General features: G+C 52.7%; 1 protein-coding gene across 2 annotated transcripts in view; it reads right to left on the bottom strand.

Moving 5' to 3' along the window:
* Nucleotides 1-17,049, bottom strand: part of SPTB (spectrin beta, erythrocytic) — a 136,352-nt gene that overhangs the window by 19,248 nt on the left and 100,055 nt on the right. For both annotated transcript variants that reach the window (XM_009211736.4, XM_003901929.5), the window contains exons 20-32: nucleotides 16,584-16,847; nucleotides 13,804-14,010; nucleotides 13,234-13,323; nucleotides 9,193-9,471; nucleotides 8,456-8,586; nucleotides 7,283-7,487; nucleotides 6,644-7,018; nucleotides 4,947-5,191; nucleotides 3,657-3,795; nucleotides 3,130-3,214; nucleotides 1,805-2,001; nucleotides 1,453-1,502; nucleotides 877-952 (exon numbers count right to left, since the gene is read on the bottom strand). In XM_009211736.4, the coding sequence (XP_009210000.2) occupies nucleotides 877-952; nucleotides 1,453-1,502; nucleotides 1,805-2,001; nucleotides 3,130-3,214; nucleotides 3,657-3,795; nucleotides 4,947-5,191; nucleotides 6,644-7,018; nucleotides 7,283-7,487; nucleotides 8,456-8,586; nucleotides 9,193-9,471; nucleotides 13,234-13,323; nucleotides 13,804-14,010; nucleotides 16,584-16,847 (2,343 nt within the window). The remainder of the gene's footprint in view (nucleotides 1-876; nucleotides 953-1,452; nucleotides 1,503-1,804; nucleotides 2,002-3,129; nucleotides 3,215-3,656; nucleotides 3,796-4,946; nucleotides 5,192-6,643; nucleotides 7,019-7,282; nucleotides 7,488-8,455; nucleotides 8,587-9,192; nucleotides 9,472-13,233; nucleotides 13,324-13,803; nucleotides 14,011-16,583; nucleotides 16,848-17,049) is intronic.

The raw sequence follows: 17,049 nt of genomic DNA, 5'->3' as shown, positions 1-17,049 counted from the left end.
GGTTGGTGGAAAGAGGAGAGGGCTCTGCATAGGGGGCTAAATTACTACAAGGATGGTCAGCCCCCACTTCACCACTGAAGATGCCCGCAGTGTAAGCAGGTGGGATGGGGCAGTCGGCGGTGCAAAATCTGTGTGTGAGTGCGGGTGTGCTGCATCGTGGGGCGTGAGTGTGTGTGCAGGAATTTAGTGGAAGGGTGGAATGGACAGGATGGAGGGAAATAGTGGACAGAATGGATGGATCTGGAAGGGTGGACAGTGGAAGGGATCGGGATGGAAGAATGGAACGGTGGACATGAGCGCACGCGTGGCGTGAACGTGATTACGTGTGGGTGTAAGTGGGCATGATGCACGCAGGTGGGCGGCCATACAAGTAAGTGGGCGGTGGTGCACATAAAAGTACGATATGGCGGGTGGTCAGCGTGAGGTGGCATGAAAAGGAGGTGGCGAGCAGGTAAGCAATACGCGGCAGCACGTGGCGAGTAAGTGAGCACCGCCCAGAGGAGCCGAGCTCGGAAAACGGTTAACGGCAATAAGAAATTCAACTAACCATCCCTGGTCAGCGTTCTACGTAAACGGCGATGAGCATCTATCAACAAAATCCTGACGATGTCCCAAAACTCATCAACGTCACAAGCCCACCGGTCAGTCTGGTTCTCCGGCGTCGAGGAGGAGTGGAGAAGGCCAGTACTCTCATGCGGAACCCCTGAATGAGGACGCAGCCTGCTCTGCTGGGAGGTGGCTGCAGGGATGTGGGCAGGATGGAGGGCGGGGCTGCACCAGCTCATCTCGCCTTCACCTGGGCTGAGCCTAGTAGGGGTGAGAGGGCTCTGGCTGCAGTGACTCCCAGGAACTAGACAAACGAGACCAGAGACTGACCGGGGACGTTCTCTCAGTGGCCGCATGGTGGGAAACCGGAGCCTCCCCTGCTGTCTCGCCTTCCTCCTCTTGAGGCCTAAGGAAGACACAGTCTCTTTAAAAACAAGCACCCCTCTGAGGCCAGTGCCTCCTGCAAGGCCTGACTTTTCACCCACGCCCACAGGGAGCAAGCTCCAAATAGCTCCCCATCCTGTCAGCCCGCAGCCTGGACAGTGCTCGGCAAGGAGCCGCCCAGAGACTTCTTCGGAGAAGCCAAGGCAGATTCTTCAGAAGGGAGCCAGGTTCCAGGCAGCACAGGCTGTGGGGCCCCGTGTTCAGGTGGCTCCAAGGCAGGGCCTCACCTGGCAGCCACTGCTCCCGGCCCCCTCCTCCTGCACCAGGCCTTCAGCCCGCCCGTGACTGGGGAAGCAAAAGCTCCTCTGCCCTCATGCTCAGGCACTCCGGGCCTTCCTGACAAGGGTGCGCACTGTGAGAGGTCAAATGCAACTGGTCCCAATGTCAGGTTTCTGATGAAAGGCACCCCCTACTCCCACTTGGCAGAACACTCAGCTCCCCGGACACATGGCCACCACTCACCCAGTCTCCTCTGCGGGTCTCTCTGCAATCTGGCGTTCTTTCAGCTCAAGCTAGAGGAGGAGAAGGCCCAGGGGTCAGAGCAGCCACAGAGGCGAGCTGTGTTCTCAGATGACCTCCCTCTGGACGTGGCCCTGCACCCCCACACGCCCTGGCGTTCATTCCTTCTATAGTCAGCCCCTTCTGTCCTTTGCGTTCGGAGGTCAGTACTTCCTGCCACTTGTCTTTCCTTCCCATTGTCCCTGCTGGCCAAGCCTGTCACACCATTCTAACTACCTAACAACTGGCCTGGAGTTCTTGACATGAGGGCATAGCTGCCACCCTCCTGAGCCTCCCAGCACTGTTCCCTGCTCACCGTGGTAGGCTTCTCCAGGGCAGCGAAGCGCTCTGCCCAGCTGGCCGTGGACTTCTCAAAAGCCTCGTGCCTCTTGATGAGCTTCTCCACACTGTCCACTGTGTGTCCAAAGTCCCCGCTGGCCAGGTAGGGCTCCTGGGCGATCAGCCACGCCTCAGCCACAGAGGCATCCCTCGAGAACTGGCACACCTCCAGCACTGCCAGGGGGAACAGGACACAGACCCCCCCACAAGGCCCAGGGCCTGTTAGCACCCAACTGTTCACTCCTGATTAGGGCCAGTGGTCAGGCTGGTGGCCTGAATAGGTGTCCCTAAACCACATGGATACCCTTGCTGCCTGCAGCCACCCCATTCCACACTGGGCCCCTAACCTAGCTTCACAATGGTTATATGTTTTTAGAGAGAGGGCTTCAATCTGTCACCCAGGCTGGAGTGCAGTGATGTGATTATGGCTCATGGCAGCCTCAGCCTCCTGGGTTCAAGTGATCCTCCCATCTCAGCCTCCCATGTGGCTGGGACTATAGGTGTGCACCACCACACCCAACTAATTTTTGTTGTTGTTGTAGATAGGGTCTCCCTATGTTGCCCAGGCTAGTCTCAAACTCCTGAGCTCAAGCAATCCTCCTGCCTTGGCCTCCCAAAGTGCTGGGATTATAGACATCACCCACCATGCTTGGCCCAATAGTTATATTTTTTAAATTATATTTTTCACTAATTAGAACTCTATTTTGAAAACAAAATGTATTTTAGATGTCTCTGAGAAGGAGTCTTCTGCCTTGAACATTCTTCCCAGCCCTTGGCTGTCTCACATGATGCTGGATGAGTGGCCAGAGGACCAGTTGGCGCTTCTTGGCTCTCAACTCCTCCTTGAGTGGTGGCTTTTCCCCACCTCTCATCAGCACCCAGCTGAAGGAGGAAGAGCCCCCTCTACGCTTGATATTCCTCAGGAGGAATGTCTGGGATTCATGAGAGCCTTACCCCAACCCCTCCCCCAGACCCCAACCCCTCCCCCAACCCTCAACCCCTCCCCCAGGGCATAGCTCTGCAGGCATACCAGCCTGGGCATAAGGCTGGGGGCAAGTGGGGCAGAGGATGGGCAGGGAGTGGGGGCACGCTGCCTGGTTAGAGGCTTCCAGCAGCGTGTCCACTCCAGCCTTCTGCCTGGACGGCTGAGGCCCCTGGCCCCAGAGCTTTGCTGAAGAGCAGTGCTGTGGGGGGCTCCTCTCTAGACAGTAGTGAAAATCCACCCATGGTGGCACCTCCCTATTCCCCTACTCCAGCGGGGGTACTCCTGCCCCCGGGCCCTGCCTCCGGGGCTCTACTCACACATGCGGAGCCGCTCCCAGCGGGCCTCCCACTTCTCATTCATCTCTTTCCTCCTAGACATCACCTGCTGCAGTTTCTCGCGGATCTATGGGGAGGAAAGGGAGAAAAGTTCAGGCCTGGCAAACCCTTCCCCATCTGAGGCAGTGCATAGATGGGTCCTGCAAAGAATGCCAGGTTTGGTTCTACAGTCCTGGCTTCAAGTCTTGGCCCAGCTACTTGCCAGCTGTGCGGCCTGGGGCATGTTACTTAACCTCTCTGAGGCCCATGCGCCTCTCCTATTAAAGGAGGTCACCAACTCCAAAGTGTGTGCACCTGTGGGTGTTAGGCAGGTTATGCGCCTGCTCTGCTTTACTGAGTGGCCAGCTCCTTAAGGCAGGGAATGTACTTGCTGGGGCTGCAATCCCCGGGCCTGTGTGCAGCCCTGATCTCTATGAGTGAGAGCAAGACAAGCTCCTCAGAAAAGCTGCAGCTCTCAGCTCCCTCCCAGGAGGCTGCCTGGCTCGCCTCCATCCCTGCCGTCCCCTCACCTCCTCTGAGGCCTGGTGCTGCCGCTGCAGCAGGGACTCGCCAAGCTCCAGGCAGGCACTGAAGTTCTTGCTCCGGGTTTCAATCTCTGCATTGATGCCCTGGTGATACTTCATGAGCAATTCCACAGAGGAGACATCCCTGGGGGACAGGAGGACAAGGGAAGAAGGGAACTCTGGGTCACTCTGGCCTGCCTCTGTGTCCCAACCAGAGGGGCCCACCTCCCCATGCCTGTGGGAGTCAGACCCTGCTCCCTCCTCTCTCTCTGGCCAGCCAGGGGGTCCTCCGCCAGCCCAGTCCCAGCAGGAACACAGATGCCCTAGTATCTCCCATTGCTCAGTGGCCAGAGCATGGGCAGTGGGTACAGAAATCCCCAAAGAAGCCTGGGAATATTACTGGGCAATAAAAAGGAATAGGGTACTGACTGATGCTACAACATGGATGCATCTTGAAAACATTATATGAAGGGAAAGCAGTCAGTCACAAAAGACCACATATTGTATGATTCCATTTATATGAAATGTCCAGCATAGGCAAATCTAGAGAGATAGAAAGTCATGTAGTGGTTTCCAGGGACTGGGAAGAGAGGGGAATGGGGAGTGACTGCTAATAGGGACGGAGTCATGAAAATCTTCTAACCTTAGATTGTGGGGATAGTTGTGTAACAGTGAATATATTAAAAACCATTGAATGATACACCCTAAATGGATGAAGTGTGGTATGGGAGTTATATCTCTGTAAGAATGTTAAAAGTAAGACCATCAGGACAGACACTGTAGGGGCAGAAGGATGGAGATGGATCAGCAATAACTGATGAAGTTGCACAGACTGGGCAGAGTGGTCTGATCTCTGCAGGGGCTCTCACTGCCCAATGCCTGACTCCTCCTCTCATGGACAATGAGCTTCTTCCTGAGTTTCGGGGGAAGGGCCCCCTCACATCCCAGGGCTAGGAGAAGAATGCACAGTCTTAGACCTACCCAGCTTTGGACATGTGAGTTGCTTATTTTCACTGACAGCCATGGTCACTGTGCCCATTGGAAAACCTGAATGACAGATGTCTCTCTACACCCAGGACTCTCCTGACTCTGAAACGATTGGTCCTCCCAGTGGAAGCTGAGCCAGGCCATTTCTGCCTAGATCCAGCCTCAGGCCTCAAGTGTCCCCCAGGGATTTTCATGGACCAATAGTCCAGGACTGTCCCTCCAGGGACGAGCCCCAGTGCAGCACCCTGGTTGGCCGGGATCCTCTGTCCTGGAGAGGAGCTGCCTCTGCCTCAAGGACGCTCCCCTCACCTGGGCCTCTCCTGGGTCTCGATCTGCCGGATGATGCTCTCCATCCAGGAGAGGAGGTCACGGGCCATGCTGAAGAAGCGGAATTTATCCGCCGTGTCCACTAGCTGGGTCCGGCGCCCGGCACAGGCATCGAGCAGTGCCTGCCACATGGCAGACACCTCCTGTTCCTTGTTCTGGATGGCCTCTGCCTTCTCCCCAGCATATGCTGTCTGCAGACGGGTGGCCACGTCCTGGAACTGCTGCACCTGTGGTCAGGCAAAACCAGACATTGTTCCCTGGACATCGTTCCCTAGGTGCTGTGGTCCTAGGACTGGAAGGGCAGCTACATTCTCCTGGCCTACCAACTCAGGGCACTGCTGGAAGGTAGGATCTTCAGCCTCCACCCAGGGGGTGCTATAGAAGGCTCCTTGCTTTGACACTTCTGCCTACCCAAGATACCTCTTGAACTTTGTGAAGGTTTGGGAGTGAGAGGAACTCCGTGCCCTTTGATCTCCTCAACAGTACACTAATGAGAGGAACTACGTACCAGGCACTGTTCTAAACACTTTCTATTGATGAACTCTCTTCATCTTTCCAACAAACCCATGAAGAAGGTACTATTACTGTTGCTATTTTTGAGATGGGGAAAACGAGGCACAGGGAAGCTAAGTAACTGGTCCAGGGTCCCTCAAACTAGTAAAGGGCTACAGTTGGGATTTGCACCGTGCTCCTGAGTCCCCATTCTTAACCACTCTGTGTGCTGCCTCTCTAAGGAAGGGGTTGCACCAGATCTCCTGATTGAGGCTGGCCCTGGAGACAGTGACACCTCACTCCTAAGACCTCAGTGGGACTACATCTATCTCAGGGGCCCTGGCATCCCCAAATGCAACAGCCACACACCAGGCCCTCCACTCCAGCTGGAGGACACATCCCTAAGAGATCCCCTTTTGGATGAACCAGGGGCCCAGCGTACCCTGGTGTTCTGTCCCCAACCCCCGCTGGGCTGGCCTGGGATTGCACAGCCAGCCTACCTCTCCCTGCTGCACTGGAAGCTGGGGGAGCCCACAGCAACAGGGGCCACCTTGCATTTGCCCTTTCTATCATACCAAGCTCTGGGGGACCCTAGGGATCTGTGGAGGGCAGAAATGACAGGGGCTTTGCCAGGGAAGGCAGGGGTTTGAACAGTAGAACTTGGGGGCTCTGCAGCTCCCATGTGGAAAGGTTGAAGTGCCTGGTGCTAAGTGTGTGGGGTCTATAGCTAGACTGCCAGGGTCTGAGCCCTGGCTCTACTGTGTACCCACATGTTCCTGGGAAACTTATGGGCCCTCTACCTTTCCCTTTTCTCATCTACAAAGTGCAGGGAATATTAGCAGCTGCCTCAGAGGACGGCCTTGAGGGTCCAATGGCTACACACATTGCTCAGAAAAGCACCTGGTGCTAGAAAAGTGCTGTGCATGTGTTCACTAATAATACTGTACAACTGGAGAAACTGCACTGTATAGTATTATATGCATCGGCCTTTTGTGAGGATTCAGTTTAAAGAACGACTTCTGAAGCTAAGGAACATCTGAAAGCCACTGCTCCCTGCCCTGAGCTCCTGGCTGTCTAAGGAGGCGAAACCTCCTGGCACCCATCCTAGAGGTTTCCCCGCTGACAGCCAGGTTGGGACTGACACCGGGTCTCCTGGAAGTTGGTAGCAGGTGGGTGGCTGAAGGTACCTGGACACCCAGCAGGTGGAGCTCCCGCTCGAAGGCTGTGTGCACCCGGTGGAAGGACTCGGCCGTGCTGGCGTCCAGCCCCACGTCCTCCGGCAGCTCGCGGTGCTTCTCGTCGATGAGGCCCAGGATCTCGGCACCCGTGTAGAAGTAGCGGTGCAGGTCGTACGAGGCGGCCAGCAGCTGCATACGCGTGTCGATGAGCTCCAGCAGGTCTGCCCACATCTCGTTCAGCCCGTCCTTCCACTCAGCGATGGTGGCCGCCTCGCTGTGGCCTGCGTCGATGAGTCGCTCGATGAAGGCATTCACGTTGTCCACCCGCTCCTGCCCAATCGCCCCGGTCTCCCGGGCAAAGTCCCGGAACTTGTCCCGCAGAAGCTGGGTGTGGGGCAGACAGAAATGTGGTTATGGGGTGCAGAGGGGTTATAGGTGTCACCAGCTTAGCGGAAGACATTCCCAGGCAGTGACTGCAGCACCGGGAGCCACACTCTCACACCTTCCCCAGGGCAGGCCCCATCCGCGGGTCCCACCTCACACTGGGGAAGTCGCATCCTGCACAGCACTCTGTGTGTCTCGAGTGAGGGCTGGCTGCGTCTACTGCATTAGAGAAAGACAAAGACAGCAGGAGCTGTGGCTACTCACGGTCACGTGGTCAAAGTCCTGCCCCATTTCTGGGGAAGAGGCCACCAGCTCCTTTTCTGAAATCCACTGCTCCAGGTCATCAGTCTCCCGCTTGAGCTGGAACAGGTGGTACATGTTCTCCAGCTTGCGCTTGCGCTCTTCCGCCACGTCCTTCAGCCCTGCATAGTGCTTGTCCACTTGCCCCTGAAGCCTGATGATCTGCTCCCTGGAATTCAAAACCAAGAAGGCCCTCAGAGACAGCAGCCACGAACCCAGAGCAGTGGCTCGGGGGAGCCAACATATGCTGACCACAGCCCCCTTGCAGGGATAGGTAGGGAGTGAAGCTCTGGAGAAATGACAGGGGCTTTGCCGGGGAAGCGGTGGGGAGAGAATGGGCCACATCCTAGCCTCAGTGGATGACACACTGTGTCCTGGAGTTCTGTCCTGGAGGAGTGCTTCCCGTGGTGCCCCTCAATCTGGCAAGCTTACAGGGACAAGTGCAAATGGGGAATGCCTCCATTGTTCTTCCAGAGAGGCTGGGGGAGCAGCACTGCCTGAGCAGGGCTCCTGCAGCAACAACTCTGCTCAGCCCTCCAGGGAGGGAGAGGACATACTAGGGGCCCAGACAGTGTGGGTCCCGGGGAAAATCTGGGATGGCTGCTGAGGACCCACAGTGGTGGGCACCTTAATGGCAGCTGAGGACAGGGCTGTGGCTGGGGGCAGTGTGTGGTCTGTGGCCCAGTGGGCTCCCATGTATGCAGGATCCACAAAACCTCGCAGCCCAGGTGGGCACAGGTTTCCACCTGCACTCCTACATCGTGGTTCTGTCTGGACCGTGAAGTCCTGCAGACCTTCTGGACCATAAAAAGAAAAGCTAAAGTAGTCTTCAGTGTCCCTTAGCATATTGTAACCCTTTGGAAAATTGGTGCTATCAGGTCACCAAGAGGGTAGTTTTGCTAACCCCTTCTCTTTTCATTTTGCAAACCAGGGCCTTGTTGACCCAGCTGGAAGTGACTCATACAAAACCAAGGCATTAAATGAAATTGGATCCATCACCAGTCCTGCGGCAATTTTCTCCAGCCCTATTAGTGAAAACTGTTTCCATTTTCCTCTTAAATCTGAAGGGACATTGGCTGGTGGGCCCCTGGCTTGATCCCCATCTCCTGACCGAGTCACCCCAGGGGGCACACACACCCCTCAGGGTGGCCTGCAGACAGCAGGCCCTGGGCCCGGCTGGCCAGCTGCTTGATGTTCCGGCCATAGTCCTCCACCGCACGCTGCTGCCTCAAATGCCGCTTCAGCATCACGATGGCGCCCTCTTCATCCTAGAACGCAGCAGACAGTCAGCGCCAGAGCTCAGCCTGGCCATGATCCCTCCCTTGGCAAGTTGTGCCCCTGCTCCTGGAGGTGCCTTAGGGAGGAGGGGAGCAGGCTTGTGGGACACCCGTAGGAGAGCCGCACATGTTCCCTTCCTGCCTTTCTGATTTCCCAGCAATGCCCGTGTCCTACCTCCCTCTCCAGACTCCCCCGATTTGTATCTGACATATACCCTTCCTTTCATGCCCTAACCCCTGTCCCCATGAAAACATCATATATCATTCCAGCTTTGAGAGACCCCCACCTGTCACCTCTCACCCCATCTCTTTCATAGCAGTTCACCAGTACAGAATCCATGGCAAAGAAAAGTAGAGAACCCCTGGGTTAGAGCAAACCTAAGTGGGCAAACAGGAGGCACCTGGCTGCAGCGTGTGCCCTACAGGGGTGTGTCCAAGCAGGCACCAAGGGAGGGCAGGGAGTCTGTGGGTTCCTCATGCCCCTCCCCTGGCCTCACTCTTCACACAGTTGGACTCACAAGGCTCCCCACCGACAGCCAACCTCAACTCTTCCTCTCTGCCTTGGCACCCTGGCTGGTATCCCCTGCCCGAACAGACCTTGGGCATCTCATCAGAGATGACGTAGAGTTCCTGCTCGCCAATCCAGGCCTCAGCCTCATCCGCATCCAGGTAGTACTGCTGTGCCTCGTTGGCGTCCCTCAGTCGCTGCAGCCTCCCAGCTGCTGCCTCCTGCAGCCTATCCCAGGAGCTCTGCAGGTGTCTCAGGCGCTCCTCGAGGTCCTGGCAGTCGATCTCCGCTGCCTCCACCAGCTGCTGCCCTCTCTGAAGCACATCCTCAACCCGCGGCGTATGGCCCAGAATCTCATTCTGCAGTGTCTGTGGCCAGAAGGAAGAGCTCAGGGCAGGGCCTTCCCACCATGGCGGGGAGGCTGCTTCTGCAGTGGCAGCATAGCTCTGACACCCTTGGTCCCTCTCACCCCCTGTTGCTAGAGCAGAGCAGGTGATGGCGATAAGAACTACCAAGGACCTCTTGCAGGCTGCTAAGCACCTCACGTGCACCATTCTTGCACCCTCAGGTGGCCTGCTGAGATAAGCATGTGGAAACTGGCATGCAGCAGTGAAGTCACTCAGTAGCAGAGCCGGATTTGAACACAGCTCCACCTGTCCCAGAAGCCTGTGCTCTTGACTGTCCCCTATCTTCCTATGCTTCAGCAGAGCTTGATTCCTTAGGTGTATGTGTTGGAAGGAAAAGAAAAATGGCCTTTTTGATACCTTGTTCTAACAGCTTTTGCAGGATTTATGCAGGATCATTTATGCAGGATCCGCACAACCTGGCAGCTCAGGTGGACACAGTTTTCGCCTTCCATCTAAAAGAACAGGTGACAGCAGCCCCTTGTTTACAGTCTTAGCTTTTGTTTCATTTTTCCCTACTTCTATTTCTCAAATCTTTTGTGAGCTTTGCATTAGTCCCTGTTTGAGCCTTCGGTCATGAACATGGCCTCTTCCTCCCACCCTGGTGGCTGGGTCACCTTTTTCTTCAGGACGCCCTGACACGGGCTACTTGCTTTCTAGGTCCTAGAGGCCGGGCTAGCTGCTACTGGTGTGTGGGCTCCTGAGCTCCATATACCTCGCTACCTGTTTCTTCCCTCTCTATAATTTTCCTGTGGCCTTTAAAACTGGAAGGCAGGGGCAACAGCAGCCCACATGAGCAGTATAGTGATAGCCAGCATTTGAAATATATACAAAATAACCACATCTACAAGTCACATAACTTGCTGAAATGCATTTGTATACTTTATGCTCAGAATCTCAATTTTTACAATTTCCTGTAGTCTCTGCAATTGCATTCAAACAACCCACATTTTCAGCTCCATTTGCTTGTCACTCTGAGATCTTAAGACCTTTGCATGGTGGCCTGAAAATTAATTTCTTTCTTTTTTTTTAAAGATAGGGTCTCACTCCAGTCACCCAGGCTGGAGTGCAGTGGCACAATCACAGCTTACTGGGCCTCAACTTCCCAGGCTCAGATGATTCTCCCACCTCAGCCTCCCAAGTAGCTTAGATTACAGGTATGTACCACCACATCTGGCTAATTTTTTGTATTTTTTGTAGAGATGGGGTTTTGCCATGTTGCCCTGGCTGGTCTCAAACTCCTGGGCTCAGGCGATCCACCCACCTCGGCCTCCCAAAGTGCTGGGATTACAGGTGAGCCACTGCGCCCAGCCTAAAAAGGTATTTCTTTCTTTTTAAGCAATTACTTTCTAGTATCTGTGCAGGGTACTTACGTTTAATGTCTTCTTCCCCATCTTCATTCATTCAACTACTATGTATTAAGTTCTTTTCTATGTACCAGACCCTGGTCTAGGTAATAGGGACGATATAGAAATAAGAAAAATGAAAATCCCTGTACTCTAAAGCTGGTAGAGGAAATAGAAGGTAAACATGCAAATAAATGAATAAACAAAGGCTGGGCCTTCCTCCCTGGGGGCTATGAGGAAAAGACAACAGTGGGATGAAGAATGTCTGCTGCGATGTGGCAGGAGCCACTTTAGCTAAGGGAGTCAGGGAGGGCCCCTCTGAGGAGACGACACTTGACCATGACGTGAATGACGGGAGGGAGGCAGTCACACAGAGATCTGGAGGTGAGCGTTCCTGGCAAGAGGACTGAACAAGTGCAAAGGTTCTGGGGTGGTCTTGAGCTGGGACTGTCTGAGGCCACAGAGAGGGCAAGAAGAGCTGGAATACCGTGAAGGAGGGCAAAGTGAGAAGAGCTGAGATTCAGAGGAAGGCAGGGGCCATATCAGGCATGACTGGTTCTTAATCCTGATTGCCCACTGAATAACCCAGGGAAATAGATGCAGCTAGGAGCCTACCCCCAGAGATCCTAATTGATCTGAGGTGGGACCTGGGCATTCACCTGTCTAAAAGTTGCCTAGGTGATTTGAGTATACAGCCCGGTGTGAGAACTCTTCATGTAGTACCTTGTGGAATGTGTTCTAATTGCAATGAATAGTCCCGAGAGCAGTGGTCCCCAAAGTGGAGTCCTGAACCAGCAGCATCAGCATCACCCAGGATCTTGTTGCAAATGCAAATTATCAGGCTCTACCCGCAGAGCTTGATGCAGTGGATCTGGGGGTGGCACCCGGTTAAGTTGTGTAAACTTACCCAGAGGGCTTGTTAAAGGAGTTGCATGTTGGAGTTTGAGAACCATTGCAATAGAGGGTTTTAAGTGGGAAAATGATAAAACTGGATTTATGGTTTAGCCAGGTGAGCCTAAAATAGTCTTCACTAGGGCAGTCACGCTTTCCCAAGAGGCTGCCTTTCCCTTCTTGGTTAGGGGAACCCCATCCATATTTGTCTTGTCCTTTTCCTGAAATAGCAACTGCCAGCCAGGGGAGTTAAAAACCTTTGAACAATAACACTTATAGAGGCTGCACAGAATCAAAAATCCTAGTGTCGGAAAGACTAGAGTTGGCTCATTTTACAATTAAGGAAACTGAGGTCCCAAGGATACCGTGTCCTACCAGCCTTCCACCTTTAGCTGAAGGTTGTGGCATTAACTGAGGATGGATTTCTATCATCTTCTAGCCCAGGTCCCTGCATGTGGCTGCTGGAGTCTCTGCGACCAGATCGCATCAACCAGAAGCAAAGGGCCTAAGGCAGCTTTGAAGAAACCTCTCTGAATATAATCCAGGCCTCTGCACTGCTGCTGGGCTCAAACGGTCCTGTGAGCAGATGTCAGTTGCTACCAACGTGGGGAAAGGGAGTGCTGTCTGCTATGACTTTCCTTCCTCAAGGAGTTGCAGTACTAACAGGGCACTCTGGGACATGTCGCTTTTCTCTGGGATCTAAGTTCCTGGGCTCTCCTTGCTGACCCAGAGAGCATGCAGAGGGAGGGTCTCTCTGTCCAAGAAGGGTCTGTGGCCATCTCTCTGGCCGCTGCGACCCCACACAGCCAGCTTCCTTGCATGATTCAGGCTCCTGCTGCAGCCCTGATCCAAGAGGGAGTGCTTGGCATCTGCTCACGTCCAGGATTCTGACCAGGGCCACAGGAGCTCCCAATCAGGGCTAAGTGAGTGTCAAAAAGCAGAGGGATGTTTGCTCCAAGGGCTCGGAGTCCAAAGTTAGTGGCTTCCTAATGGAATTTGAGCCCCACAAGTATCCTCACATGTCCAGAGAAATGGGGCCTACTTACCCCAAGGACACCACACATGCCAAGCTCAGCCCTGGAAGAGGGGCAAGGCAGTGTTGTGGGAGAGAGACCAGGAGTTACTGTCTTCCTCGCAGGCAGACCAGTGGACACACTGAATACACAGCTACTGAAGCACATCAACCTCCAGGCCAGGGCCCCCAAGACCCTGCATTCACCTGTGCCTGATGGAGGCTGAATGGCCCTGAATCCCCAAGCACCAGGATTCCTCCCTCCTCTGTGATCCTCCCAGAATTTGCTCTATAATCACAAAAACCTGCTCTTTCTGCTCTAAGACTACCAATACGGTTTGGAGACCCCAAAGCTGCCAAGAGGAACACTAACCTGCCGTTGCTAGCCTTCTGCAGGCCAGGGCTGGGCCTACCCCTGTGGGGCCAGGTGGGGGTGAGGAGGGGCGGGTACGACTGGCGAGGTGAGGCAGGACTCACCTGGTTCTTCTTCATGAACAGTTGCACAGTTTGCAGATTAGTGCCATAGTCGGTTGACTGGGCCAGAGGCAGCCTCTCCTCCACCCAGAGCTGCAGAGACCAGAATGCAGGGGAGAGCTGATGACAATCATGGCCACCCTTTCGCAAGTGCTCACCATGGGCGGGGTAGAGCTTTGCTGGCAGTGTCTCCCCAGTTCCTCCCAACACCCCATCAGGGTTTTGTCCCCCTTTTATAGATGGGAATATTCAGGGATTTTGAACTGAGGTTCCAAATAACTTGCTCCTAGTCAGACAGTGGGACGGTAACGTAGCTGGATCTCGAACCCAAGTCTGTCTGACCCCAAAGTCCATGTTCTTCACTGAGCAATACTAGCAAGTGAACAGTGAGTTCCCACCAAAAGCACTGACTTGAGCTTTCTATTTAATGTAATCCTCACAACACCCCTATGAGATGAGGGGTGAGGTGACCAGTCATCTGCTGCCAAGAATTGCTCTGGGTGGCAGCCAGCTACTCTGATGGCAGCTGGTGGCTCCGCCTCAGGGGGTGGGGAGAAGCTGCGGCCCACGCACCGTCTCATCCTCTACGTCCCGGTTGATCTGCAGCTTGGCTCTGGATGATTCTAGCTGCTTCTTCCTCCTCCCCAGGGGTTCCAGGAGGTCCAGGAACCGCTTCTCAATGCTCAAGTCTACGTCTCCTGCCTCCTCTCCTGTTGAAGGCACCTGGGCAAACAGCTCCCCCAGCTCCTCTTTCCGCACATTCACTTGGTCCTCCACTCGCTGAGACACAAGGGGACGGTGTCAGCACCAGCCTGGGCGCCTGGACAGCCCCTCCATCTTCTTCATTCATCTGCATCCCACCCCTCCTTTAAGGACCAATTTGAGCTCAACTTCCTCCAAGGAGTCTCCTTGGATGCTCCCACTCATCTTTCCCTCCTCTGAGTGCCTGTTCTGTGTCTCATGCATCCTTTTGGGTCTCTGTCCTACCCACTGCAAAAGGGGTTGGAGATGGATTAGAAACCAGGCGACATTTTTGCATGATAAAAGCAAGTCCAGTTAAGAGAAAGAGTAGGAGTGCTTACTTTAAGGTTTCAGATTGTGCTCAAAGAAATCAGAGAAGACACAAACAAATGGAAAAACATCTCATGCTCATGGATAGGAATAATTAATATAGTTAAAATGGCTATACTGCTCAAAGCAATTTACAGATTCAATGCTGTTCCTATCAAAGCACTAATGACATTCTTCAAAGAACTAGAAAAATTATTATTATTATTATTATTATTTTTGAGATGGAGTTTTGCTCTTGTTGCCCAGGCTGGAGTACAATGGTGCGATCTCGGCTCACTGCAGTTTCTGCTTGCTGCATTCAAGTGATTCACCTGCCTCAGCCTCCCGAGTAGCTGGGATCATAGGGGTGCACCACCACACCCAGCTAGTTTTGTATTTTTAGTAGAGACAGGGTTTCTCCATGTTGGTCAGGCTGGTCTTGAACTCCCGACCTCAGGTGATCCACCTGCCTTGGCCTCCCAGAGTGCTGGGATTACAGGCATGAGCCACCATGCCCAGCCTAGAAAAATTATTTAAAAGTTTATATGAAACCAAAAAAGAGCCTGAATGGCCAAGGCAATCCTAAGCAAAAAGGATAAACCTGGAGGAATCACATTACCGGAATTCAAATTATACTACAAGGCTACAGTGACAAAAACAGCATGGTATTGGTACAAAAACAGGCATATTGACCAATGGAACAGAATAGAGCGTCCAGAAATAAGGCCACACACCTACCACCATCTGATCTTTGACAAAGCTGACAAAAACAAACAATGAGGAAAAGACTCCCTATTTAATAAATGGTGCTGGGAGAACTGGCTAGCTATATGCAGAAAATTGAGGCTGGACCCCTCCCTTACACAATATACAAAAATAAACTCAGGTGGATTAAAGACTTAAATGTAAAACTCAAAACTATAAAAAGCCTGGAAGACAACCTAGGCAATATCATCCTGGACATAGGAATGGGCAAAGATTTCATGATAAAGACACTAAAAGCAATCGCAACAAAAGCAAAAATTGACAAATGAGATCTAATTAAACTTAAGAGCTTCTGCATAGCAAAAGAAACTATCAACAGAGTAAACAGCCTACAAAATGAGAGAAAATATTTGCAAACTATGGATCTGATAAGGGTCTAACATCCTGCATCTATAAGAAACTTAAATTTACAAGAGGAAAACAAACAATCCCATTAAAAAGTGGGCAAAGGACATGAACAGACACTTTTCATAAAAAGACACACATGCAGGCAAAAATATATGAAAAAAAGCTCAATATCATTGATCATTAGAGAAATGCAAATCATAACCACAGTGAGATACCATCTCACACCAGTCAGAATGGCTATTATTAAAAAAACAAAAAATAACAGATGCTGGCAAGGTTGCAGAGAAAAGGAAACCCTTACACACTGTTGGTGGGAGTGTGAATTAGTTCAACCACTGTGGAAAGCAGTATGGCAATTCCTCAAGAGCTAAAAGCAGAACTACTATTTGACCCAGCAATCCCATTACTGGGTATATACCCAGAGGAATGTAAAGCATTCTGCCATAAATACACATGTACACTTATGTTCACTGTAGCACTGTTCACAATAACAAAGACATGGACTCAACCTAAATGCCCATCAATGACAGACTGGATAAAGAAAATACGATACATATACACCATGGAATACTTTGCAGCCATAAAAGAACGAGATCATGTCTTTTGTGCGAACATGGATAGGGCTGGGGCCATTATCCTTAGCAAACTGATGCAGGAACAGAAAACCAAATACCACATGTTCTCGCTTATAAGTGGGAGCTAAGTGAGAAGAACTTATGAACACAAGGAAACAACAGTAGGCGTTCCAGCTTCTGGGACACCGGGGCTATAAACTGGGGCTTCTCATCCATCAGCTGCTTTCTTTCCTAGGGGCAAGAAGGAGGAGAGCTCACATTCTGGGCTGACTGGGCCTTGGATCAGCCCTGCTCCTAATGGTTGCAAGAGGCTACCCAAGAGGAGATCAGCAAGGCGAAGAATCTTCATAGAATGTGGGTGAGGCGCGATCGAAACAGACACTAGGGTGTACTTGATGGGGGGAGGGTAGGAGAAGGGAGGGGAGCAGAAAAGATAACTATTGGGTGTTGAGCTTAAAACCTGGGTAATGGAATAATACGTGCAATAAACCCCCATGACATGTGTAACAAACCTTCACATGTACCCCCAAACCTAAAATTAAAAATAAAGGTGTCAGATTGGCTTCCACGACCCCTTCTATCCTAACACTCTAAGTCTACAACCCACTCACGTGCCTTCAGCTTAGCCAACATCCGATTGACACTGGTCAGGTCCTTGCCCGGGTCATCTGACCGCAGCTGGTCCTCCATGGCGCTGATCCACTTATTGAGGTCAGCATGGGTCTGCAAGCGCAGGTCGGAGCTCCTGGCAGCTGAGAGGTGCTGGGTCTTCTCCTTTGTGGTGGCCTGCAGCTCATCCCAGAGCCGGTGCAGGGCTTCCAGCTTCTGGGACACCAGGGCTGTAAACTGGGGCTTCTCATCCATCAGCTGCTTTCCTTCCTAGGGTCAAGAAGGAGGAGAGCTCACATTCTGGGCTGAATGGGCCTTGGGTGAGCCCTGCTCCTAATGGTTGCAAGAGACTACCCAAGAGGAGATCAGCAAGGTGAAGAATCTTCATAGAATGTGGGTGAGGCGCAACTGAAATTGACTCTGAATCCCCAGCATTAGCAGGGGTGTCCAACCTTTTGGTTTCCCTGGGACA

Source organism: Papio anubis, chromosome 7, assembly GCF_008728515.1.
Source record: "Papio anubis isolate 15944 chromosome 7, Panubis1.0, whole genome shotgun sequence".
NCBI classification, from domain to species: domain Eukaryota; kingdom Metazoa; phylum Chordata; class Mammalia; order Primates; family Cercopithecidae; genus Papio; species Papio anubis.
This window is presented reverse-complemented; position numbering and strand designations above follow the sequence as displayed.